Here is a 26624-nt window from a genome sequence, read left to right as displayed (position 1 = left end):
CCGAGAACACCCCACAAGACCTGCTGTATACCGGGAACACCCCACAAGACCTGCCGAATACCAATAACACCCCACAACATCTGCTGTATACCGAGAACACCCCACAAGACCCGCCGTATACCAGGAACACCCCACACGACCCGCCGTATACCAAGAACACCCCACAAGATCCGCGGTATACCAAGAACACAAGACCCGCCATATACCAAGAGCGACCCGCCGTATACCAGGAATACCTAACAAGACCCTCCGCATACCAGGAACACCCCACAAGACCCTCCGTATACTGGGAACACCCCACAAGACCCCCAGTATACCGGGAACACACCACAAGACCCTTCGTATACCGGGAAGACCCTCCGTATACCAGGAACACCCGACAAGACCCTCCGTATACCGGGAACACCCCACAAGACCCTCCGTATACTGGGAACACCCCACAAGACCCTTCGTATACCGGAAAGACCCTCCGTATACCAGGAACACCCCACCACAAGACCCTCCGTATACCGCGAACACCCCACAAGACCCCCAGTATATCGGGAACACCCCACAAGACCCCCAGTATACCGGGAACACACCACAAGACCCTCCTTATACTGGGAACACACCACAAGACCCTTCGTATACCGGGAAGACCCCCCATATACCAGGAACACCCCAAAAGACCCTCCTTATACTGGGAACACACCACAAGACCCTTCGTATACCAGGAAGACCCTCCATATACCAGGAACACCCCACAAGACCCTCCGTATACCGGGAACACCCCACAAGACCCCCAGTATATCGGGAACACCCCACAAGACCCCCAGTATACTGTGAACATCCCACAAGACCTGCCGTGTACCAGGAACACCCCACAAGATCTGCTGTATACCAGGAACACCCCACAAGACCCTCCGTATACCGGGAACACCCCACAAGACCCGCCATATACCAGGAACATCCCACAATACCTGCTGTATACCGGAAACACCCCACAAGACCCGCTGTATACCGGAAACACCCCACAAGACCCTCCGTATACCAGGAACATGCAAGACCCTCCGTATACCGGGTACATCCCACAATACCTGCTGTATACCGGAAACACCCCACAAGACCCGCTGTATACCGGAAACACCCCACAAGACCCTCCGTATACCAGGAACACGCAAGACCCTCCGTATACCGGGTACATCCCACAATACCTGCTGTATACCAGAAACACCCCACAAGACCCGCTGTATACCGGAAACACCCCACAAGACCCTCCGTATACCAGGAAGACGCAAGACCCTCCGTATACCGGGAACACCCCACAAGACCCTTCGTATACCGGGAACATCCCACAAGACCCGCTGTATACCGGGAACACCCCACAAGACCCTTCGTATACCGGGAACACCCCACAAGACCCTCCGTATACCAGGAACACCCCAAAAGACCCGCTGTATGCCAAGAACACCCCACAAGACCCACCGCATACCAAGAACACCCCACTAGACCCGCCATATACCAAGAACGACCCGCCGTATACCAGGAATACCTCACAAGACCCTCCGCTTACCAGGAACACCCCACAAGACCCTCCGTATACCGGTAACACCCCACAAGACCCTCCGTATACCGGTAACACCCCACAAGACCCTCCGTATACCAGGAACACCCCACAAGACCCTCCGTATACTGGGAACACACCACAAGACCCTTTGTATACCGGGAAGACCCTCCGCATACCAGGAACACCCGACAAGACCCTCCGTATACTGGGAACACCCCACAAGACCCTCCGTATACTGGGAACACACCACAAGACCCTTCGTATACCGAGAAGACCCTCTGTATACCAGGAACACCCCACCACAAGACCCTCCGTATACCGCGAACACCCCACAAGACCCCCAGTATATCGGGAACACCCCACAAGACCCCCAGTATACTTTGAACACATCACAAGACCCTCCGTATACCAGGAACACCCCACAAGACCCTCCGTATACCGGGAACACCCCACTAGACCCTCCGCATACTGGGAACACACCACATGACCCTTCGTATACCGGGAAGACCCTCCGTATACCAGGAACACCCCACGAGATCCTCCGTATACCGGGAACACCCCACAAGACCCCCAGTATATCGGGAACACCCCACAAGACACCCAGCATACCGGGAACATCCCACATGACCTGCCGTATACCGGAAACACCCCACAAGACCCTCTGTATACCAGGAACACCTCACAAGACTCGCCATATTCCAAGAACGACCCGCCGTATACCAGGAACACCCCACAAGACCTCCGTATACCAGGTACACCCCACAAGACCCGCTGTATACCGGAAACACCCCACAAGACCCTCCATATACAGGGAACTCCCAACAAGACCCTCCGTATACGGGAACACCCCACAAGACCCGCCATATACCGGGAAGACCCCACAAGCACTGTCGTATACCGGGAACACCCCCACAAGACCCGCCGTATACCAAGAACACCCCACAAGACCTGCCGAATACGGGAACACCCAACAAGACCCGCTGTATACCATGAACACCCCACAAGAGCTGTCGTATACTGGGAACACCCCACAAGACCTGCCGTATATGAGAACACCCCACAAGACCCGCTGTATACCAGGAACACCCCACAAGACCCGCCGTGTTTACGGGAACACCCCACAAGAGCTGTCGTATACCAAGAACACGCCACAAGACCCTCCGTATACCAGGTACAGTGGGTACGGAAAGTATTCAGACCCCTTTACATTTTTCACTCTTTGTTTCATTGCAGCCATTTGGTAAATTCTAAAAAGTTCATTGTTTTTTTCTCATTAGAGTCCACTCTGCACCCCATCTTGACTGAAAATAACAGAAATGTAGACATTTTTGCAAATTTATTAAAAAAGAAAACCTGAAATCTCACATGGCCATAAGTATTCAGACCCTTTGCTCAGTATTGAGTAGAAGCCCCCTTTTGAGCTAGTACAGCCATGAATCTTCTTGGGAATGATGCAACAAGTTTTTCACCCCTGGATTTGGGGATCCTCGGCCATTCTTCCTTGCAGATCCTCTCCAGTTCCGTCAGGTTGGATGGTGAACGTTGGTGGACAACCATTTTCAGGTCTCTCCAGAGATGCTCAATTGTGTTTAGGTCAGGGCTCTGGCTGGGCCAGTCAACAATGGTCACAGAGTTGTTCTGAAGCCACTCCATTGTTATTTTAGCTGTGTGCTTATGGTCATTGTCTTGTTGGAAGGTAAACCTTCGGCCAAGTCTGAGGTCCAGAGCACTCTGGAAGAGGTTTTCATCCAGGATATCTCTGTACTTGGCAGCATTCATGTTTCCTTCAATTGCAACCAATCGTCCTGTCCCTGCAGCTGAAAAACACCCCCATAGCATGATGCTGCCACCACCATGTTTCACTGTTGGGATTGCATTGGGCAGGTGATGAGCAGTGCCGGGTTTTCTCCACACATACCGCTTAGAATTATCACCACAAAGTCCTATCTTCATCTCATCAGACCAGAGAATCTTATTTCTCATAGTCTGGGAGTCCTTCATGTGTTTTTGAACAAACTCTATGCGGGCTTTCATATGTCTTGCACTGAGGAGAGGCTTCCGTCTGGCCACTCTGCCATAAAGGCCCGACTGGTGGAGGGCTGCAGTGATAGTTGACTTTGTGGAACTTTCTCCCATCTCCCTACTCCATCTCTGGAGCTCAGCCACAGTGATCTTGGGGTTCTTCTTTACCTCTCTCACGAAGGCTCTTCTCCCACGATTGCTCAGTTTGGCTGGACGGCCAGGTCTAGGAAGACTTCTGGTGCTCCCAAACTTCTTCCATTTAAGGATTATGGAGGCCACTGTGCTCTTAGGAACCTTGAGTAATGCAGAAATTCTTTTGTAACCTTGGCCAGATCTGTGCCTTGCCACAATTCTGTCTCTGAGCTCCTTGGGCAGTTCCTTTGAGCTCATGATTCTCATTTGGTCTGACATGCACTGTGAGCTGTGAGGTCTTATATAGACAGGTGTGTGCCTTTCCAAATCAAGTCCTATCAGTTTAATTAAACACAGCTGGACTCCAATGAAGGAGTAGAACCATCTCAAGGAGGATCACAAGGAAATGGACAGCATGTGACTTAAATATGAGTCTGATCAAAGGGTCTGAATACTTATGACCATGTGATATTTCAATTTTTCTTTTTAATAAATTTGCAAAAATTTCTACATTTCTGTTTTTTTTTTCAGTCAAGATGGGGTACAGAGTGTTCTTTAATGAGAAAAAAATGAACTTTTTAGAATTTACCAAATGGCTGCAAAGAAACAAAGAGTGAAAAATTTAAAGGGGTCTGAATACTTTCCGCACCCACTGTACATCCCACAAGACCCGCCGTATACCGGGAACACTGCACAAGACCTGTCGTACACGGGAACACCCCACAAGACCCGCGGTATACCGGGAACACCCCACAAGACCTGTCGTATACCGGGAACACCCCACAAGACCCGCGGTATACCGGGAACACCGCACAAGACCCGCGGTATACCGGGAACACCCCACAAGACCCGCGGTATACCGGGAACACCCCACAAGACCTGCCGTATACCGGGAACACCCCACAAGACCCACTGTATACCGGGAACACCCTACAAGACCTGCTGTATACCGGGAACACCCCACAAAATCTGCTGTATACCGGGAACACCCCACAAAACCTGCCGAATACCAATAACACCCCACAACATCTGCTGTATACCGAGAACACCCCACAAGACCCTCCTCATACCAGGAACACCCCACAAGACCCTCCGTATACTGGGAACACCCCACAAGATCCCCAGTATACCGGGAACATCCCACAAGACCCTACGTATACCGGGAACACCCCACAAGACCCTACGTATACCGGAAACACCCCACAAGACCCTCCGTATACCAGGAACACCCCACAAGACCCGCCGTATACCAAGAAAACCCCACAAGACCCGCCATATACCAAGAACGACCCGCCGTATACCAGGAATACCTCACAAGACCCTCCGCATACCAGGAACACCCCACAAGACCCTCCGTATACCGGGAACACCCCACAAGACCCCCAGTATACCGGGAACATCCCACAAGACCCTCCGTAGACCAGGAACACCCCACACGACCCTCCGTATACTGGGAACACACCACAAGACCCTTCGTATACCGGGAAGACCCTCCGTATACCAGGAACACCCGACAAGACCCTCCGTATACCAGGAACCCCCCACAAGACCCTCCGTATACTGGGAACACAGCACAAGACCCTTCATATACCGGGAAGACCCTCCGTATACCAGGAACACCCCACCACAAGACCCTCCGTATACCGCGAACACCCCACAAGACCCCCAGTATATCGGGAACACCCCACAAGACCCCCAGTATACCAGGAACACACAAGACCCTTCATATACCAGGAAGACCCTCCGTATACCAGGAACACCCCACAAGACCCTCCGTATACCAGGAACACCCCACAAGACCCTCCGTATACTGGGAACACACCACAAGACCCTTCGTATACCGGGAAGACCCTCCGTATACCAGGAACACCCCACAAGACCCTCCGTATACCGGAAACACCCAAGACCCCCAGTATACCGGGAACATCCCACAAGACCTGCCGTATACCGGGAACACCCCACAAGACCCTCCGTATACTGGGAACACCTCACAAGACCCGCCATATACCAAGAACGACCCGCCATATACCAGGAACACCCCACAAGACCTCCGTATACCAGGTACATCCCACAATACCTGCTGCATACCGGAAACACCCCACAAGACCCGCTGTATACCGGAAACACCCGACAAGACCCTCCATATACCGGAAACACCCCACAAGACCCGCTGTATACCGGAAACACCCGACAAGACCCTCCATATACCGGAAACACCCCACAAGACCTGCTGTATTCCGGGAACACCCGACTAGAGCTGTAGTTTTGGAGACGCTCGAGCCCTATAGATGTCAGTATTTCCACTTTGTCAGATGCTGATTGTTTCTTGCTCATTTTCCTGACTATTCACTTATTTCCCACCCTTGACAGGTCCCATCACCCAGCTTTCCTGGAGCCGTCAGGGCACGTTCATATTTTATGGCGTCAAGAGAGCAGAGCCACAGCCGGGGTGGCATTTCCATCGGTTTTTAGTTTTTACGTCTACAAAAAGCCGTTCTTGGGGTTCTTTGGGCCTCATGTATCAAAGTCAACCAATCACAGCACAGCGTTCACTCAGAGCAACCAATCAAGGCACTGCTTTTATTCCTCAACCTGTTGAAAGAAAAATTAAAGCTGCACTGTTGATTGGTTGCTCTGTAGTAAAGCTGCACTGTGATTGGTTGCTATGTAGTAAAGCTGCACTGTGATTGGTTGCTATGTAGTAAAGCTGCACTGTGATTGGTTGCTATGTAGTAAAGCTGCACTGTGATTGGTTGCTGTGTAGTAAAGTTGCATTGTGATTGGTTGCTTGGTCGCTTTTATCTCCTCTGTTCGATTGTGTCTCACCACACTGTGATTTTACAATGTGGTGGACAGAACAATCTCATTTCTGATGTAGGAGATTGATTACCAGCGCGTAGAACTACAAGCTCCATCTCTCCCCTTTGGTTTGCTACTTTGACATGTAGCGCCTTCCGGTCTGCCAGGCCTGTGTTTGTTGATGACACTGGGGGTCAATAAAGTTTCGGAATTCAATAGCGAAGATTTCCCGCCTTCTGCGCGTCACGACCGGTTGCCAGGCAGGGCTGCACGAGGAGGAGGAGCTGGTGACAAGGAGGTGACGTCATCCTGTCGCGGGGCTTCGCTCTCGGTGTGTGGAGGAGGAAGCGGGAGACACCGGAGGAGGGAGCGCTGTCACCGCCCGAGCTGCACCGGACACAGCGGCAGGTAAGGCCGCCACACCGGCTCCTCGTGCTCCGCTCCTGCAGCCGAGAGCGACCGGTACCGCCCGCGCCTGTGTGTGAGGGGCGACCCGTGTACGTGTGCGCCTCTGTATACGGCGGCTGCGCCCTATACACCTGTGTGTACCGCTCAGTACGACCCTATATATAATGTGTGTATGGGCCCTATAGACTTGTGCCCCCCCCCTCCATGGGACCCTTTATATGTATATACGAAGGGCCGCCCCTATATATGAGCCCTATAGACATGTGTATACTCCTCCATAGCGCCCATATGTGTCTGTATGCGGAGAGGCCTCCTATAGAGGGGGCAGTAGACTATATATACTGCTATAGGACACTTATATGTAGTATATATGCCATTGCCCCCTCTATAGGACCTTATATTTGTGTATACTGCTCCTGTATATCCGGCCCTATAGACGTGTATGCTCCTCTATAGCGCCCATATGTGTCTGTATATGGGGAGGCCTCCTATAGAGGGGGCAGTAGACTATATATACTGCTATAGGACACATATGTAGTATATATGCCATTGCCCCCTCTATAGGACCCTTATATGTGTGTATACTGCTCCTGTATATCCGGCCCTATAGACATGTATGCTCCTCTATAGCGCCCTTATGTGTCTGTATATGGGGAGGCCTCCTATAGAGGGGGCAGTAGACTATATATACTGCTATAGGACACATATGTAGTATATATGCCATTGCCCCCTCTATAGGACCCTTATATTTGTGTATACTGCTCCTGTATATCCGGCCCTATAGACGTGTATGCTCCTCTATAGCGCCCTTATGTGTCTGTATACGGGGAGGCCTCCTATAGAGGGGGCAGTAGACTATATATACTGCTATAGGACACATATGTAGTATATATGCCATTGCCCCCTCTATAGGACCCTTATATGTGTGTATACTGCTCCTGTATATCCGGCCCTATAGACATGTATGCTCCTCTATAGCGCCCTTATGTGTCTGTATATGGGGAGGCCTCCTTTATCAGTATATATGCTACTACCCCCTCTATAGGACCTTATATTTGTGTATACTGCTCCTGTATATCCGGCCCTATAGACATGTATGCTCCTCTATAGCGCCCCTATGTGTGTGTGTATACGGGGAGGCCTCCTATAGCAGTATATATGCCGTTGCCCCCTGTATAGGACCCTTGTGTGTATGCTGCTCCTGTATGTGGGCCTCTATAAGGCCCATATATCTGTGTATACAGCTCCTGTATGTAGATGTGCAGACGGCGGCCGCCTCTGCAGGCCTGTATGCAGAACGTTGCCCCCGCTGTTCACATTCGACCCCCTCTCTATAGGATCTGGGGGTTCCTTGTAGAGCTCGTACGTATCCTGTCTATAGGGGGCAGCACAGAGGAGGTGTAGGGCTGTGTGATCCCCTATAAGTGATGATGCCTCTCTCCTGTATGTGAAGGTCTATAGATGTGGATGTGACCATCCGCTATGCTTGTACTCATCACCCATAGATCCGGACCCCAGTATAGAGCCCGGGACAGAATATGATCTCCGGCGTACCCCCTTATTGTATCCACGTTTCTTGCTCTGGAGACTAGATCTGTGGTGGAGTCGCCCTTTTATTTTGTGTCTTATGAGTGAACACTGATATATATATACATTTTTTTTTTTTTTTTTTCACACACTGCCCCCCACAACGTATGATCTGTGGGTTCTGCCTTCCCCAGATTGTACATGTCCTGTGACCGGTGAGGCTTTCGTATGGATCCCGGTGTCTATATGTTATGTATCTGTATACATATATATACACACAAGCGTTGGATGTTGTTGCTTTTCTCCAGGACGGCTCAGGTCTTGTGGGGGGGGCAGCTTGTCTTCTCCTTCCTCGGGGCCGTGCTGCGTTGGCTCCGGCTCTCGCACTTTGGTCGGCCTGAGCTTTGCACCAGGACTGTGACCGGATGGCAGCTGCCCAGGTTCCTGCCGCTGTCCGCATTGTAGGTGATCATAGGGGTCCTCTTTAGGGACTGTCACTTTTGCGGGGGGGGGGGGGGTTATATCAGGACCCATTAATAATGTATGAGAATTAGAAGTTTGTACACCCCTCTCCAGCAAGTGTCAGTCTTCACTGTGGTCCTAGGATTCTGTTCCTGCGCCTGTGTTGTGCAGCGATGACCGGAGGGAGAAGCTTTTTGCTGACACGCATGGTACAGGTGTCCTCCGCGTCCTGGCGTCCGCTGTAACCTGTTGCCATGGAGATTTTTAAGATTTACACACCCAAAATACTTTCCTGCAGGGGATGTTCTCGGATCGCAGCTGATGAAATATGAGGCGAGGAGTATATCTGCGCGGCCGGGGACTTCCTCATGATGCCTCGTCCCTTTAAAAAAAAAAAATCAGGGTTACTGCTGCTTCTTCTGCACCTGACAGTTTCCTTAGTGGGGGTCTAAATTGTTCCCCCATAAACTAAGTGTGTCTCCAGTCCTGTGTGCTTGTCTAGGGGGCTGCACTGACAGATGGGGGGGATCGCCACTCTAGTACAAGGATCAGAGAGCATGACTGTGCCCGGAGGAGCTGACAGAGGGACGATCGGCCATTGGGTGACTCTGAAGGCAGAGACTGGCCTGCACGTTGGGGCCTTGGTTTTGCCTCCCTGGGTTATAGCAGGACCCCTCCCCCCATTCCTGTGCACTTGTGCTGCGTACCCGTCTTGCTGCTGGTGCTTGGATTAGCCCGGCCGCGGCGCTGTGTGCAGTCGTCATCCGGCCATGTGACGGCTTATGTTCCTGGAGCAGACGGTGTGACCGGTGATTATCCGCTGACTTACTGCTCCTCGCAGGTTTCCTCCCTGTCTGTGGCCCCCAGTAATGCACGGTAAGGGCCCCGGCTGTGCTGATTGTCCCCACTCTTTCCCCTCAGACGCTCGGTAAGGAGAAGCCATGACCGAAATTAGTGACCTCGACCGGCAAATTGAGCAGCTGCGCCGCTGTGAGCTCATCAAGGAAAGCGAAGTCAAAGCCCTTTGTGCCAAGGCGCGGTGAGTCCGGGGCGCTGCCAGGGACGGGGTGGAGGAGGGCGTCCGGCCCGTGACCTGCCCAGTAATGTCTCTTCTCTTACAGGGAGATTCTGGTGGAAGAGAGCAATGTCCAGCGAGTGGACTCCCCCGTCACGGTAAGGGGTGTTATAACCTGTGTGCTGACATCAGGTGCCGGCAGCGGGTACTGACCAGTCAGATGCTTGTGTCCTCTCAGGTCTGCGGCGACATCCATGGCCAGTTCTACGACCTGAAGGAGCTGTTCAGGGTGAGTGCTGTTGTTATGAACGTCCTGCGGTGTGACGGGGCGGGGGATGCGGTCTGATCTCTCAATCCTTCTGCTCGCAGGTCGGGGGCGACGTCCCAGAAACAAACTACCTGTTCATGGGAGACTTCGTGGACCGCGGCTTCTACAGCGTCGAAACATTCCTCCTCCTCCTGGCGCTAAAGGTGAGGGATGGATTCTTATGATTCGCACCCGGGAACTTTCTTGAGTTTTAGGAAAGTTTTGACGACAGGAGTGTAATGTGCGGTGACCCCCCCCTCGGCGTTGTCACCGGGGCTGCCTGTCGTCTCGTCACGTCTCCCAGTACACCCGTCTATCGCTCAGTAATGATGGCTCCTTGTCTGCACAGGTCCGCTACCCTGACAGGATCACGCTCATCCGCGGGAACCACGAAAGTCGACAGATCACACAAGTCTATGGCTTTTACGATGAGTGTCTGCGCAAGTACGGCTCGGTGACCGTATGGCGGTACTGCACGGAAATCTTCGACTATCTCAGCCTGTCGGCCATTATTGATGGCAAGGTGAGAGTTCAGGGTCTGATCTCGTGGGGTGGGTGGGTGGGGGGAGTCGTCATGCATCACTGCTGGAGGAGAAGACAACGGCTGAGACCCCTGCAGATTCCTGGGGGGTCGCGGGTGCTGTATGTATAAGGAATACATCGGTGCGTCTATCCCTCCGTGTTAAATACCATCTCCTCCTCCCAGATCTTCTGTGTACACGGTGGTCTCTCGCCATCGATACAGACCCTGGACCAGATCCGAACCATCGACCGCAAACAGGAAGTCCCTCACGACGGCCCCATGTGCGACCTGCTGTGGTCAGACCCGGAAGGTAAGTCCATGGCTGCCTGTCCCTGGACCTCGTGCTTTCTGAGTCGGAGCCCCCCTGATGAGTCTGGTGTATTACCCTTTCAGATACCACCGGGTGGGGAGTCAGCCCCCGAGGGGCGGGTTATCTCTTCGGCAGCGACGTCGTGGCGCAGTTCAACGCAGCAAACAACATCGACATGATCTGCCGCGCGCACCAGCTGGTGATGGAGGGCTACAAGTGGCACTTCAACGAGACTGTCCTGACCGTGTGGTCTGCGCCAAACTACTGTTACAGGTCCGTAGCGCTCTGTCCTGTGCGGCTCGTACCGGATGGTCCCAGCGCGGCCCGCTCTCACCTCTGTCTCCCCCCCTTTTAGATGTGGAAATGTCGCCGCCATCCTGGAGCTGGATGAGCATCTGCAGAAGGAATTCATCATTTTTGAAGCCGCTCCACAAGAGACCAGAGGCATTCCCTCCAAGAAACCTGTCGCCGACTACTTCCTGTGACCTGCCCCCTCCGCGCCGGGGCCTCTCCACTATTTCCTCCTGGTGTCTCGAACTTCTCCAAGGGCCTCTGCCCCCCTCTACCCCCTCATTGACGGTGGGACCGGCACACGGTGCGGGGGACCGAGGAGCCTGCAGACTTTGCCTCTCTTCTCCTTGTTAAGTCTTACTGGGGTTAATGTGCTGAGTCGGGGGGAGGGGAGCGTCTGACTCGAGGGTGCAATGTTTTTTTTTTTTTTAACATTTCAGGGGGGGGCACTCGACAACTGTTTTTTTTTGTTTTGTTTTTTTCATGGGGGATAGAGGAGCAACGCTCTGCAGTTTGGGAGCAATCGTGCTGCGTCTCTCAGGAAAAGGGCTTTTCTCAAGACTTTCACTGGGGTGGGGGAGGGGCGGGTACCAGCGGGAAGACGAGGGTGCCAGGGCAGTGTTATGCAAGGAAACCAAAATCCTTTTAGAATTTTTTTTTTTCCGATTTTTATGAATTCTTAAAATCCCAAATCAGTCATTCCTCTCCCAGTGCCCCCTGTATTAGGCTGTGGCGGTCTACCCTGCTGGGGTGATGAAGATGATAGTTTGGAGTGCCTTAGTGCAGCAGACCCTGGGCCTAGGTCCCAGCAGGACTGAGACAGATGTGCGCCGCCCCCCACACGTTGCCATATTGAGGTCTTCTCAAGCCACAGGTTTCGCCCTCCTCATCCTCTCCATGTGTTGTCCTGAGGGTGGAGGAGTCACCACCTGGGGTCCCTGCTTTTCCAGGGGTCTCCACCTCGTCCCTATTTTGTAATTTATTCTTTTATATCCTGCTTTTTCCATGTGACCCCTCCCCCCCCCCCCCCAGCGCCCCCCGGTTATCATCCGCATCTATCAGTCAGGTTTTTATTTTTACTTTTTTTTGGTAGATAAAGCCACAGACGTCTGCTAATAAAACAAGAAAAAGATTAAAAAAAACTGGAAACATGAAAGCGTGCTGTGATCTGTACTGTATGCTGGGGGCTGTGCAGTGACTCCAGAGCTGCACTCACTGTTCTGCTGGTGGAGTATAATACATTACATCATGTATTATACTCCCACCAGCAGAATAGTGAGTGCAGCTCTGGAGTATAATACAGGATGTAACTCAGGATCAGTAATGTAATGTATGTACACAGTGACTGCACCAGCAGAATAGTGAGTGCAGCTCTGGGGTATAATACAATGAGTGACTTTATGAATATCCTGTCTCGCTGGTAATCTGGTTCTCGCCTTCTCAGATTGGATATGATCCTAGATCAGTTGCTCCGGTCCTTGGCTGATCAGTTGCTCCGGTCCTTGGCTGATCAGTCTCTGTATTTTCTCCTTGTTTTCTTGCTGTGTTCTTGGGAATCTCCTTGTTTAGAGTGTGAGCCCTTGTCCTGACCTTTCACTTCTCACTACTGAGGGTTTGTTACACTTGTGTCCTGTCCTCTTTAATATACAAAGCTCTCTGTTTTTAAAGGGATAGTTCAATGGCCTCAATGTGCTGAATACAATAAGTTTTCTCCCCTCCTACCCGGGCGCCGCTGCTCCGTGGTGAAGGCTGTGGCGCTCGGATGGGTGGGGGCAGGTACAGGTCATTCTTATTCTTGGTGTCTTTATGTAAACTTGAATGCTTCCCTTTTCTGAAAGCAAGCAGAGATGATGCAACCGGTGTGTAAATATATCAAAATATACTGGGAACTGGCAGAACACGTTCTCACGTAGTAGAATAGGGCTGCGATCTCAGCGCTGCGAGGAAGTAGATCGCATGAGGGATATTGGATCCTGTGTTTTGATCAGCGGCAGACTCTGTGCCTGCTGCTTGTCTCCATTACTTGGACTTACTGCTGCATTCTCCTTTTTAGCCACTAGGTGGCAGCATCTTCCAACATTCACATCCAGGATCCTGATTTCCCCATAGAGAGAGAAGGGGCCGCCATACAGTTATGGCTTGGTAGTGACATCTCTGGCTAGCAGTGGCTGTATATAGGAGCCATATGTATGCTGTAGGTGACTGATGCCAGCACGGGCCTTGTAATTAGGTGGTGCATGCCTAGCACCCAGTATGTTTAGCGAGGTTGTCAGGTCCATGGCGTTGGCAGATGAGGATGGTTCTTCCACTTGTACGCTGCTCCTATTATCCCCTGGACTCCATTTACATGGCCGCTAGCCCTGGAGTCTGTCCGTTGCATGCAGTATCCCCCCTCCCCAGTATGAGACCCTCCTGGAGGTGTGAGGATGGGAAGTTTACATCTTCCTGTGAAGTGGGGGTCCGGCAGGGAGGATGTGTGGGTGTGAAACTAGACGCTGTGATGAGAGGAGGGGGGAGACAGATGGCAGCTGCAGGAGGATCCAAAGGGGCTGAGGGCAGCACTGCGGGGTGTATCGTTGTAGTCTCCCAGCATCTATAAGCCTGTATACCCGGCCCTTTCATTATCCCTTCTCTCGGCTATTGGAGTAGATTTGCCGGCCGGGACCCTTGCACAGCTGCGGCGGTCAGTGCAGTGGAGGCGGCCATCTTGATTGTCACATTAAACACGACACACGGGGTTAACATCTCATTTTAATGTAAAACAAAGAAAAATAAGTCCAAAGAGCTGATAAATAAAATACAAGAGAAACGGAGGAGAATGGCTGCAAATGGGTGAGAGCGCGGGGAAGTAAGTCCTGGGCGTACAGGGTGAATGCAGTCTGTTGCTCCCTGTTATCAGCCTGTTTTGTAATTACTGTTGTCCCCCCAACCCCAGTGCTGAGACCCTTCTATGTGACAGCTGTCAGCTGCTCCTCTAACGCTCCATCGCTGATATTAGCTGCGAGTTATGGGGCCTCAGGGGCCACAAAATAATGCGACTTCTCAGCTAGAAAAGGTTTATCAAAAATATAATATATACAGCAGATTACGTGGCCTGTACTCCGATCACATCCAAAGCTGCATTCACCGCTCTGCCTAAACCCCATAAATGAAGGTGCCTCATCTCCCACAATGCACCACTACTGCCTAACCGCTAACAGGCGCTCAGCAGCCTTGTGAATGCAGCTCTGGCTGTGACTGGAGCACCAGACCGTCTTCTCGTGTCATGTCAGTGTTTGTCCCCCCGGTGCTGTTTGGGGTCCGCGGTCTGTGGGTTGTCCGATTACATCCAGCCGGCCCCGGAGTACAGGCGCTGAATCTGGGGCCCAGAGAACTGCAGTCCTAGTTTAGCTCCTGAGTTGGGAAGGAAATGCTGGAAGCGCAGGTCGGTGGTCTTCAGGTAACAGATGGCCCCTTCCTCTTCTCGCCCTGGTGGGGGGATGTCGCAGGAGGCGGCTCCGTAGTCCCCTGCACAGGCCAGGTCCTGCCCGTAAAGCCTGTAGTCTGATTGGCTGTCGTAGATCAGAGGGGCTTCCTGCGGTGCTTGGAACGTGGCGAGGAAGCGCTGGCCGGTGGACGGCCGACTGACCCCCGGGGCTTGGGATTCACTTTGGCTGTTAACGGAGAAGGCACTGATCATATTACCGACTGAGGCGACTCCTGCGGCCATTTTTATTTAATCGTTCAAATGCATTTAACAAAGTATAAAATCTGCCGTTTTGTGTATACAGCTCCAAATCGCATCTATAGGTCTCCATGGTAACAGATTATGAACAAATCCATGTCTTCCTGCCAAATGTATATTAATGTAGGAAATGGATGGAAAGGAGTATGACTTCTAATATTATGCATTGGAGCTGTAAACATAAAACGGCAGCAGACCACTAACTAAGGCAACTTTGCATTCGGTACCTACCATGTGTATATGGTGCCATCTTGGCCCGGAGGAATCTCGGGATAGGTCTCACTCTCCGGCCTTAAGAAGTTGTCAGTAGTTTGGGGGTCTATCTCCAGGTTGTCAGCTTGCTCCTGATTGGCTGTGATGGTGAGAGGGGAGGGGTTTGCTGCTTCGGTTGAAGGTGGCGTTGGGTTTGGTGGGGTGATGGGGTGGAAAGAACAATCCGGACTTGGGAGCGGCAGAGCGAGACCCCCTCCTATATCCAGGGTGGAGTCACAGGGTCCTGAATACAACGGCCTCTTACATTCAGCTGGCGGGGGGTAATAAAAGAGTGAATAATGGACCCAGACCGGCATGTGGCCTGACCGAACAACAGCGCCACCTAGAAGTAGTAACCTGAGAAAATTCAGGAACATAAGATCAGTGTCACCTACCTGGCGGATACAGCTCCTGCTCCTCCTCCTCCTCCTCCTCCTGCTTGGCCGTCGTAATTTTCCTCTTTACTCGAACGGATCGATCCCTGCAAGGAAAAGATCATCTACTCTCCTCAACATGGACATAACACGAAGGAAAAAATGGTGGACCGGTGGAAATCGCAGGACGGAGACCACGCTGATCTGCAAATGGTGGAAAGAAAACTTTCACGACGTCAGTCCGGAGTCTGAGCCTCGTGCAGAAATCTCCTCACTTCCAGCCTCGTTTGCTATCCCTGAGGTCATTAATGGTCGTCTGAGAAAGGTTCTGACGCTGAATGCACTTGGGCAAATCATCAAGATCCACTGCTGGCAGCTCCTGTGTGATCACCGACCAGTGACGTCCCCGATGTGCTCGATGGAGACAAGTCTGGAGACGCAGCCACCGGAGCAGGTTTAGGCCACGTAGTGCGAGGAACATGTAACCTGGAGCTGTCTCCGCTCCTGGGACACTGGTGAATTGGCTTGAGCACTGGTTCCACCACCAAATCAATGTAAAGCTGTTAGTGACTTGGAAGGAAGAGTAGAGGGGTCTGCATACTGCACATTATGCCCACTCCATCCCCACCATATTTTTGGGACATCCCTGTCCATGGCGTTGACCGCATGGTCTCATCAGATTGGAAGAATGGTGCGTAGTGATCCGTTCTGTGCTGCAAGTCAAATTGGATGTCACATACTGAGACTACAGCGTCTACGTGACATTGGGCTATGAGCCAGCCGTCTGGCTACAGGTGTCCACTGACCGCACGACAAAGCTGTGAAAGGCCACCATCGTGCAAAGGAGGCTGGAACAGAAGTCCGTTCTCAGCGATGAGTCCTGCTTCTGTCTTGGATGCAATGATACCTGGAAATTGATCTGGAGACCCCATGGACAATGCCATGAAGAGGCATTCATGAGGGAACGTCACATTGGTCCTACACCTGCGATTATGGTGAAGGGTGACAGAACGCTGATAGCCAGACCTTTCTAGTCTTCATTTCATCAGCTGTGTTGCATTGATTTGGTGGTGGAACCAGTGGTGCAGTCATTTCTCCAAAGTGTCCACTCAACAACAGCAAGCCCTATGTTCCTCGTACTACTGTGAGCCGCATGCATGGCCTAAACCTGCTCCTGTGGCCACATCATCTCCAGCCCTGTTCCTCGTGGAGCACATTTTGGACATCATTGGTCGGTGAACACACAGGAGCTGCCAGCAGCGGATTTTGATGATTTGCCCAAGTGCATTCAGCAGCAGAACCTTCCTCAGACGACCATTAATGACCTCAGTGATGGCAGCTGAAGCTGGGATTTTCCAGCTTCGGCTTCAGCTAGAATGGAAAAAAAAGCCCGAGGTTCTGAGAATGTTTCTATTTTTCATCATTAATAGATCAGTAACGTCTCCGTCCTGTGATTGCCATCGATTCCCAATTTTTCCTTCTTGGTGTTGTAATCTCACAGTTGAGGAGTGTATATACCATGACCTGCCATCAAAACCCTGCAGAGCTTTACCTCTGTTCTATATACGACAAGATGGTCCCACAATCTCTGCTCTACATACCCTAGTCCTTGACGTGTGTTTTTGGTCCATTGCTCCTGTCTCATGGCTCTATACCTGATAGTGTCCCCTCCCTCCACCATATGTATCACCCCCCACCTCTTAGTTTTGAGTCCGTCCTCCCGGAAACCTTTTGCGAACGGATTTGTCTGGATCTTCAGCTGCGTTATCTGTGAGGGATAAGATATTACATCATGATTCCCACTTGGGATCCAGTTGACCACGACAATCACTCTGCAAGGTGTATACCCCCTTCTTTTACCGACCTTCTCGTTCTGGTATGCAGTTACAGTCAGGAACATGGTCTCTGGAAAAGTGAAGGAGGAGCAGCCACCCCATCTGCGGCTGAATACGTCCTGGGCTCGGACAATATGGAAACGGGGCTGATACCGATGCATGGAGTGCAGGATAATCTGGGGGGGTGCGGGGGAGATTGTTAAAGTAATCCACCCATGATGGGTGGAATGGTTACGGTCATACTTGTGACCGCAGCGACAGCCACCATGTCCCCTACTCACATGACCCATCTGGTCCAGTGTATTGTTGGTGAGCTTGATCTTGTGGAAGGAGATTGGCTGCTTCATCCAGTGGGATCCAGGCGCTGGAGAATCGGGGTGGATGTAGACTCTCTCCGGTAACCTTGGTTCGGCCCTTCCACTCGGCTCCCAGTGATCTTCCTGCCACTTGTATCGGGAGTTGTCCACCGGGACGATGTCAGCGAGAAGGACGTATTTACCATCTGGATCAAGGCCGCTGACCCTGACTTTACACTGTGGAAACATTCTCCTACAAGTGACGAAAGACAAAGATGGTGGATGGGGAAATGGACAAGATGATGAGAAGAGGGACAAAATGTATGAAGATGGAGCATGAGGAGAAGGACAGGATGAGGGAGTATGAGGCAAGGAATAAGATGACGGAAGATGGAGGATGAGAAGGGCAAGATGAGGGAGTATGAGGCAAGGAATAAGATGACGGAAGATGGAGGATGAGAAGGGCAAGATGAGGGAGTATGAGGCAAGGAATAAGATGACGGAAGATGGAGGATGAGAAGGGCAAGATGAGGGAGTATGAGGCAAGGAATAAGATGACGGAAGATGGAGGATGAGAAGGGCAAGATGAGGGAGTATGAGGCAAGGAATAAGATGACGGAAGATGGAGGATGAGAAGGGCAAGATGAGGGAGTATGAGGCAAGGATTAAGATGACGGAAGATGGAGCATGAGGAGAAGGACAAGATGAGGGAGTATGAGGCAAGGAATAAGATGACGGAAGATGGAGGATGAGAAGGGCAAGATGAGGGAGTATGAGGCAAGGAATAAGATGACGGAAGATGGAGGATGAGAAGGACAGGATGAGGGAGTATAAGGCAAGGAATAAGATGACGGAAGATGGAGGATGAGAAGGGCAAGATGAGGGAGTATGAGGCAAGGAATAAGATGACGGAAGATGGAGGATGAGAAGGGCAAGATGAGGGAGTATGAGGCAAGGAATAAGATGACGGAAGATGGAGGATGAGAAGGGCAAGATGAGGGAGTATGAGGCAAGGAATAAGATGACGGAAGATGGAGCATGAGGAGAAGGACAAGATGAGGGAGTATGAGGCAAGGAATAAGATGACGGAAGATGGAGGATGAGAAGGGCAAGATGAGGGAGTATGAGGCAAGAAATAAGATGACGGAGGATGAAGAGGAAGAAGATTAAGGTAAATTGAGAATAAGGAAAGGTAAAGGATGAAGCATGATGAGTAGAGCAAGATAAATGATGAGAAGAGGTAAGTGATGAGTAGGACAAGATGGAGGAAAAGGAGAGGGAAAGAAGGAAGGATGAAGAGAGGAATAAAATGACTAGATGGAGGGAAAAGAGGACAAGATAAAAGAAGATTTACAATGAGAGGGTGAGGATGAAGAGGGACAAGATGGTGGATGAGGAGAGGAAGAAGATGAAGGTAGATGTTGAGGTAAGGTAAAAGATGAAGGTAAGTGAAATAGAAAGGAGAGAAGATGAAGTATGTGTAGAAGGACAAGATAAAAACTAAAAATAGGGATATGATGGAGGATATGGAGAGGAAAAAGATGAAGGACCAGAAGAGGAACACTATGAAGGTGGATGGAGGAAAAAAGAGAGAAGATGAAAGTCAATTGCGTATGAGGAAAGGGACTAGATGGGAGATGAGGAGAGAAATAAGATAATAGACAAGATGGAGGATGAGAAGAGGGATTATATAACGAAAGATGAAAAATGAGGAAAGACCTTGAAGAAAGATGGAGGATAAGGAGAGGAACACAATGAAGAAACAGAGTGAAAGAGACAAGGGACAGGATGAAGGAACATGGAGGATAAGGAGATTGACAAGATAAAGTACCATGGAGGATGAGGACCACGGGGACTACAATGGACCTGCTGTCGTCTTCTAAGACTTTTATAAATCGGTCTCCAGTGATGAGCCCATTAAATGATTGCGTGCAGTTACACCCTATATATGGACCCCGTCTAGTGCTGAAATTAAACTATGGGCCATTGTGGGATTCCAAAGAAATCACGTTTTATGCACTCTGGAGACATTTTTTTTGGGAGGGGGGGGGGGGGGGGTGCAATCCTTCCTTCTGGTGTAAAGGGTTTCTGGAATATCATAGTAAAGCCCACTGACTTGTTTTCCCATAACCCTCCTCTTGTACATCCCTTGTCCGTCCCTTTCCTCACCTCCCTGACTTCGTGATGATCATTTCGGTTCCTATGGCGTGGAACTCTTTCCATAGGTCTCTGTTTTCCAGGATCATCTTCACATCCCCGGGAAGTTGGGGCGCCTCACATGGGGGCTGCGGCTGGCCAAATCCCAGAGCGGGACCTGGAGGCAAGGACAAGGGTGTGAGGGGGGCTGCTCCCAGAATCCTTTGTGAGGTATCCAGCGCAGTAAAGAGGCCATCGTAACGCTGACTGGTCGGAACCTCGAGTTCTGTAGGAACAGAAAGCAGTAAATGTAATGGAACGGTAATGTCTCCCACACCTGTCCTGGGGTTGTCCACTACTGTTCGGAGTACACGTTGCTACACAACAAGGCTGAATTATAGTTCAGGGGTCTGGAAAAGCTATATGGTAACAGGATGCTTGTATTCTAGGGGGAAATGTAGATTATTGGAAGGGTCTAGTGGTCTGGCCACCTCGCCTCAGAGGCCTCAGGTCACTCACAAGCTGCTCGGCTTGACAAGTAAGTGCTAAATGGCCGCCATGTCCTGCTAATTGGACCCCTACAGAGGGTAATTGTAACGAGATGAGACGGCTCCTCCTGTTCCCATAGAAATCTAACATAGACCAGATGTCCGGAAAATCACCGGAACCTGCAATGTCAGATCGACAGAACCTTGGACCAGACCTTCAATACATACCGTATCTCACAAATACTGGAAACCTGGACTAATGGAGAACTTGTGACCAGAACCTCAGAATGTACAGTGTATCTCAGGAAGTGAGAAGGACCAGAATGTCAAACACTGGGGGATCCCTAAATGCACATCCCAGAACCTCAGAACTATACTGGATCCATAAAAACCTAGAAGTATCACAATAGCATTGGGTTCCATGACTGTTAAGAGTCCCTGGGACTCCAGAACCACCGCTATACAGCACTCATAAAATGTCTAGGTCAACAGACTCACCACTAACAGGATCTGCACTACCATACAGGCCACTACCACAAATCTGGAGACATACCGAAAACCTAACATGTAGACTGCATAGTCCCAATGCTTCCAGAACTACCATCCTACTGAACTTACTAAGTCTTAAGAGCACCAAAACCTTCCTAATATCCTGAACTCGAAGAGTCCCCAGGCCACCAGAATCTCCATTGTATTGGACCCTAGGAAAATACTTGCCTAACAAATCTTTGGGGAAACTAGAACCTCCAAATCAAGATTGCATAGTCCCAGGCAAGCAGAACCATCATTATACATGGTCCATGAAGTTGTAACTCCACCAGAACCTCACTGCTACCATGGACTTGCAGAATCACCAGGCCACCAGAACCACCACTATATTGTATCCCAGTAGAACCAAGAAACTCATTTCAATGCTGACCAATAAATCTGAGATGAAACTTGAACCTTCTATCTAGACTGGGTCTGCATAGCCTCACGCCTCTTGGACCATTCCTATACTGGACACATAAAATCCTAAGAGCGCTAGAACTTCAATATTACACTGGACTTGCATAACCAAGGCCACCAGAACCACCACGACTCTACTAGACTCTCGTCATGCTGGACCCTTAAAGGTCACAAAACATCAGAACTTCACGATTGTATTGGACCTACACAGTCACCAGAAGACCAGAACGTCTCTACTCTGCTGGACTAACGCAGCCTAGACATCCAGAACCTCATTACTATCCTAAACTCACAATTCTAGAAACACCAGGACATAAGAACTAAAACTATAAAGATAAAACCTAAAAAAAAAAAGAATGGGAAAGTAGAACTAGTAAAGAACTTAAACACAATCTCAGATATATTAGTCCAGAACTTTACAAATAAACTGGACTCACACAGAACTCATTAGAAGCTTAGATTATTCCAACGCAAAGGAGTCATCAAAACCACCATCTGTGTCAGATCAAGACCTAAATGTATCAGAACCACAAGTTATTGGACTTCAAAGCAGTTCTAGAGAGTGTGGAGTGTCTCCCAACTCCAGAATCTCAAAACCTGTGACCTGATTTAGGAGGAATTGGACTGAGTAAGATTTTTGCTTCTGATGAAACATGGAGGTGGACGTTAGATCTATGGATGAGGTGTCATGGGGGGTCCAAGGACTTTCCATTGCCCCTCGAGAACCTCAGAAACCCACCTTACATCTACTGCGATATGAACATATGATACAAAATACAGAACACACATACAATCATAGATCTCTCCTGGACATAATGGAGACACGAGGAACCTCAAAAGAAGCCTCCAACATCTACCCAACAAAGCATAGTCATATGCACCAGGAACCTCAAAAGATGCCTCCAACATCTACCCAACAAAGCATAGTCATACGTACCTGGGTACCTGTAGGGTTCATGATGCCCACTGGCTGATGGGTAGGTTGGTGGTCTCACAGCATAGGGTGGTCCGTATTGCTGGAATATGTCGGTGTGATACATGGTGTGTAGGATCAGAGTATGAACTTCATGAAGATCCTACAAGAAGTGAGGCTGAAAAGGAGAATGTCCTTGTGATGGGGGCCAGTCACTGGGGTGAAGATAACACATTGACTCTTCCTTAATGTCCGCCCTGCACCTTTTGATGTGGGACCCTCCTGCTAGGTGAGAGGGGGGCAGCAGGAGGAGGTCTCTTCACACATTAGGACTGAATTAAACTTTATTAAGGGTCTTTATGGCCGTTCTGAGCCTCAGTTTGACCAGTTGTCAGGAAATGCAGAATTCAGGGAGAAGAAGGAGGAGGAAGAAGTAAGAAGGTTGTAATGAGCTGATCTGTCCGTCCACATGGAGGAAGAGAAGAAGAAGAGGAGGCCTTCATTACATGTCTGATATAGGGGAGGACGAAAAATATGTCCAGGTGGCATCACATAGGAAAGGCTCAGATACAGTATCACCCAGGAAAGGCTCAGATACAGTATCACCCAGGAAAGGCTCAGATACAGTATCACCCAGGAAAGGCTCAGATACAGTATCACCCAGGAAAGGCTCAGATACAGTATCACCCAGGAAAGGCTCAGATACAGAAGCTCCGTGTACGTGGTAGTAGTGCTCAGTGATACTACATGATGAGGGTAGTAGTGTTCAATAACATTACATGATGGGGGTGGTAGTGCTCAATAACATTACATGATGGGGGTGGTAGTGCTCAATAACATTACATGATGGAGGTGGTAGTGCTCAGTGATGTTACATGATGAGGCCGGTAGTGCTCAATAACATTACATGATGGGGGTGGTAGTGCTCAATAACATTACATGATGGAGGTGGTAGTGCTCAGTGATGTTACATGATGGGGGTGGTAGTGCTCAATAACATTACATGATGGGGGTGGTAGTGCTCAATAACATTACATGATGGGGTTGGTAGTGCTCAGTGATGTTACATGATGGGGGTGGTAGTGCTCAGTGATATTACATGATGAGGGTAGTAGCGCTCAATACCAGACTTGTGTGTTGGATATTAGTAGGGTCCCCGGGCCCATCCCCATCACCCCTTACAATAACAGGTCCTTGCAGATGTCCCTAATAAGGAGGTGACATGGGGCTGCAGACGCAGAGCTGCTCCTTTGTACTCATTTCACAGATAGGTGCAAACTTGACCACCATTAACCCCTCGCTCTCCCACTCCACGTGCAGTCACATGGGGGCCCTGGGAGGACAAACTCAAAGGTATCCCACCACCTGCCCACCAGGGAGAAAGGGCGAATCCCCCAAGGGACAGGTGGACAGAGCACATTAGAAAAATGTTCTCATATACAGGGAGCATTGCCCGTGATGCCAGCAAGACCCCCTGATCCCGGGATATTTAGATACAGGGCAGTGAACTGAATCTGTCTCTTCATGTGATCCCAGATAGACGGGATGATGTGAGATTGGGGCTTTGGGGCCGAATCATCGCCAACGGGACTCCTCGTTATTAATGACATTGGCTGGATGTTGAGGGTAGTTATCCGGCTGCAGAATAAATTTGGAGCCGATCAGACGCCTCCTGATAATATTACATGACTAGATGGTGGCCCGATTCTAAAGCATCGGGTATTCTAGAATATGTATGCGGCCGACCGGGCGCAATCAGCAGAACGTTGTTTAAATTTGGCGCCAAAATCGCTGATTGGTCGCGGCCGGCAACCGCGACCAATCAGCAAAACGGTGTTTAAATTTGGCGGCAATATCGGTGATTGGTCACGGGTGGCGGCCGCGACCAATCAGCGAACTGTGTTAGTGAGGACCGGAGAGCTTGTTTAAATTTGGCGGCAATCTCGCTGATTGGTCTCGGCTGGCTGGCGGCCGGGACCAATGAGCAGAGCAGTGTTTAAATTTGACGCCAAAATCGCTGATTGGTAGCGGTCGCCGGCGGCCGCGACCAATCAGCAGAGCGTTGTTTAAGTTTTGCGCCAGTCTCGCTGATTGTTCGCGGCTGGCGGCGATGACCAATCAGCACAGCGGTGTTTTCATTTGGCGCCAATCTCGCTGATTGGTCGCGGTCGGCCGGCGGCCGCGACCAATCAGCAGAGCAGCGTTTAAATGTGCCGCCCATCTCGCTGATTGGTCGCGGCCGGCCACCGCGACCAATCAGCAGAGCGGCGTTTAAATTTGCCGGCCATATCGCTGATTGGTCGCGGCCGGCCACCGCGACCAATCAGCAGAGCGGCGTTTAAATTTGCCGGCCATCTCGCTCATTGGTCGCGGTGGCCGGCCGCCATTAATCAGCAGAGCGGCGTTTAAATTTGCCGCCCATCTCGCTGATTGGTTGCGGCCGGCCACCGCGACCAATCAGCACAGTGGCGTTTAAATTTGCCACCCATCTCGCTGATTGGTCGCGGTGGCCGGCCGCGATTAATCAGCAGAGCGGCGTTTAAATTTGCCGGCCATCTCGCTGATTGGTCGCGGTGGACGGCCGCGACCAATCAGCAGAGCAGCGTTTAAATTTGCCACCCATCTCGCTGATTGGTCGCGGTCGGCCGGCCACCGCGACCAATCAGCAGAGTGGTGTTTAAATTTGCAGCCCATCTCGCTGATTGGTCGCGGCCTGCCACCGCGACCAATCAGCGTCGTATTAGTGTGGGCCCGGGAGCGGCGCTGCTTGTGCGGCTCCGTATTAGCGAGGACCGGGGAGCGGCGCTGCCTGTGCGGCTCGTTCTGCTGCTAGAAGCCGGGAGATGAGCGGCTGCTCCCAGCAGAAGCATCCCGACTGGCGACGCCGCTCCCCGGTCCTCCGTTCACACTTGCTGTCGGGAGATCAGCGGGCTAAGTCGCTGATCTTCCGACGTTAGCCGCATGGAGGTCAGCGGCGCCGGTCGGGGTAGTTGTGCTGCTAGCGCCGCTCATCTCCCCGCGGCATCGGCGCTGAGCTCCGTCCCGCAGATGAGCCGCTAACGGCCGCCATCTTTTTTCAGAAATCCCGCGGCGCTGATTGGCCGCTGCCGGATCAATGAGCGATGCGGGATTTCCAGGACAGACAGACAGACAGACAGACAGACAGACGGGATAAGACAATTATATAGTAGATGGGTCAGTGTCTACCTGGATTTCTCAGCATTGAGGACACCATTAATCCTAACCAAGTCCACAACTCCCATCCCAGCCTGTAGGACCCCCCATCGGGCATCACTGCTCCTGCAGACCCTCATTACTGTGCCGTTCTCCGACCTCTAAGCGAACAAACTGCTTCTGTTACAGCCGAATATTTCACATTTGTCTCCTCGGTCCGGAGACCTGCTGACATTATCTGTCCCCCGGTTCCTTTTGTGCAGAGTTGAGTCACTTCTTTCCATGTAGAAGGTTTGGGGTTTGGCTGTAATTCTTCCATGAAGACGACTTCTGGCCAGACTCCTCCAAACAGGAGATGGTGCAGCTGATCCCAGTTCTGAGCTGATGGCACTGCTGGACATCTCCAGCGTGTCCTTCATCTGCTGCACTAAGTTTCCTTGGCCCGACCGCTGTGTCTGCGGTCCTCAACATTGCCCATTTCCTGGGTCTCCCATAGAGTTTTGATAGCACATATTGAATCTTGACCCCCCCAGTCTGCTGTGACATCTTTCCCTGGGAGACACCTCGCTGATGCAGTGTAACTACCTTGTGTCTTGTTGCTGTGGTGTATGAGCTGTGACATGAAACGGTCTTCAGTAACCTCACCTTTGTGGTACAGTTTGGCTGTTCCTCGCCCAGTTTTAGGTTTCATACACAGCTGTTTCTGTTTCAGTTGTTTCCACCTCTCCGACAACACCTTCTTAGATCTTATAATACACTTTATAGAATAAAAATACCCAATACTCATTTGGTATCAATGACCATAATCCTACAAAATCCCTGACTGTACAAGTGACCGAGAAGTGATGAAGGTGAAGAGACAATTATTGATGGGATTTATATTTATCTTTTGTTCATTCATTTTCCATTTAATCGATAAAAATAAACTATTAAACATTTTTACTTTTTAAAGCTTCTTATTCTGAGGCACTTTTCAACACCTGCCTAAAACTTTTGCAAAATCAGGGAATCCACCACCTGTCTCATCAAAGGCTCCACCAGCAGAATAGTGAGTGCAGCTCTGGAGTATAATACAGGATGTAACTCAGGATCAGTAATGTAATGTATGTACACAGTGACTGCACCAGCAGAATAGTGAGTGC

At 50.7% G+C, this 26624-nt stretch overlaps 2 protein-coding genes across 2 annotated transcripts; one reads left to right on the top strand and one right to left on the bottom strand.

The window, feature by feature from the left end:
* The first annotated feature begins 6750 nt into the window (after nt 1–6750).
* PPP4C (protein phosphatase 4 catalytic subunit) lies at nt 6751–12498 on the top strand. Its single transcript, XM_073648767.1, has 9 exons — nt 6751–6907; nt 9818–9935; nt 10018–10069; nt 10150–10200; nt 10281–10382; nt 10568–10741; nt 10925–11051; nt 11135–11324; nt 11407–12498. The coding sequence occupies exons 2-9, from the start codon at nt 9838–9840 to the stop codon at nt 11534–11536; spliced, it is 924 nt and encodes a 307-aa protein (XP_073504868.1). The 5' UTR covers nt 6751–6907; nt 9818–9837; the 3' UTR covers nt 11537–12498.
* A 1989-nt stretch (nt 12499–14487) lies between these two features.
* TBX6 (T-box transcription factor 6) lies at nt 14488–22552 on the bottom strand. The gene is made up of 8 exons (XM_073646028.1): nt 22333–22552; nt 19993–20245; nt 17809–18076; nt 17557–17703; nt 17390–17460; nt 15714–15799; nt 15298–15589; nt 14488–14995 (listed from the first exon to the last, which is right to left on the bottom strand). Exons 1-8 carry the CDS (start codon nt 22433–22435, stop codon nt 14665–14667), a joined length of 1551 nt encoding a protein of 516 aa, XP_073502129.1. The 5' UTR covers nt 22436–22552; the 3' UTR covers nt 14488–14664.
* Nucleotides 22553–26624: the final 4072 nt, after the last annotated feature.

The sequence above is a fragment of the Phyllobates terribilis genome, unplaced genomic scaffold (genome assembly GCF_046119375.1).
Source record: "Phyllobates terribilis strain yellow unplaced genomic scaffold, ASM4611937v1 Scaffold_9__5_contigs__length_417890890, whole genome shotgun sequence".
Taxonomy (NCBI): Eukaryota; Metazoa; Chordata; class Amphibia; order Anura; family Dendrobatidae; genus Phyllobates; species Phyllobates terribilis.
This window is presented reverse-complemented; position numbering and strand designations above follow the sequence as displayed.

Coding starts and splice junctions, on each gene's coding strand:
- TBX6 (XM_073646028.1), bottom strand. CDS start 22,435: ATGTATCACACCGACATATTCCAGCAATACGGACCACCCTATGCTGTG. Junction 18,077..19,992: donor ATCATCACGAAGTCAGGGAG/GTGAGGAAAGGG, acceptor CGTCACTTGTAG/GAGAATGTTTCCACAGTGTA. Junction 14,996..15,297: donor GATGGCACCATATACACATG/GTAGGTACCGAA, acceptor CTCCGTTAACAG/CCAAAGTGAATCCCAAGCCC.
- PPP4C (XM_073648767.1), top strand. CDS start 9,838: ATGACCGAAATTAGTGACCTCGACCGGCAAATTGAGCAGCTGCGCCGC. Junction 9,936..10,017: donor GCCCTTTGTGCCAAGGCGCG/GTGAGTCCGGGG, acceptor CTTCTCTTACAG/GGAGATTCTGGTGGAAGAGA. Junction 10,742..10,924: donor CGGCCATTATTGATGGCAAG/GTGAGAGTTCAG, acceptor TCCTCCTCCCAG/ATCTTCTGTGTACACGGTGG.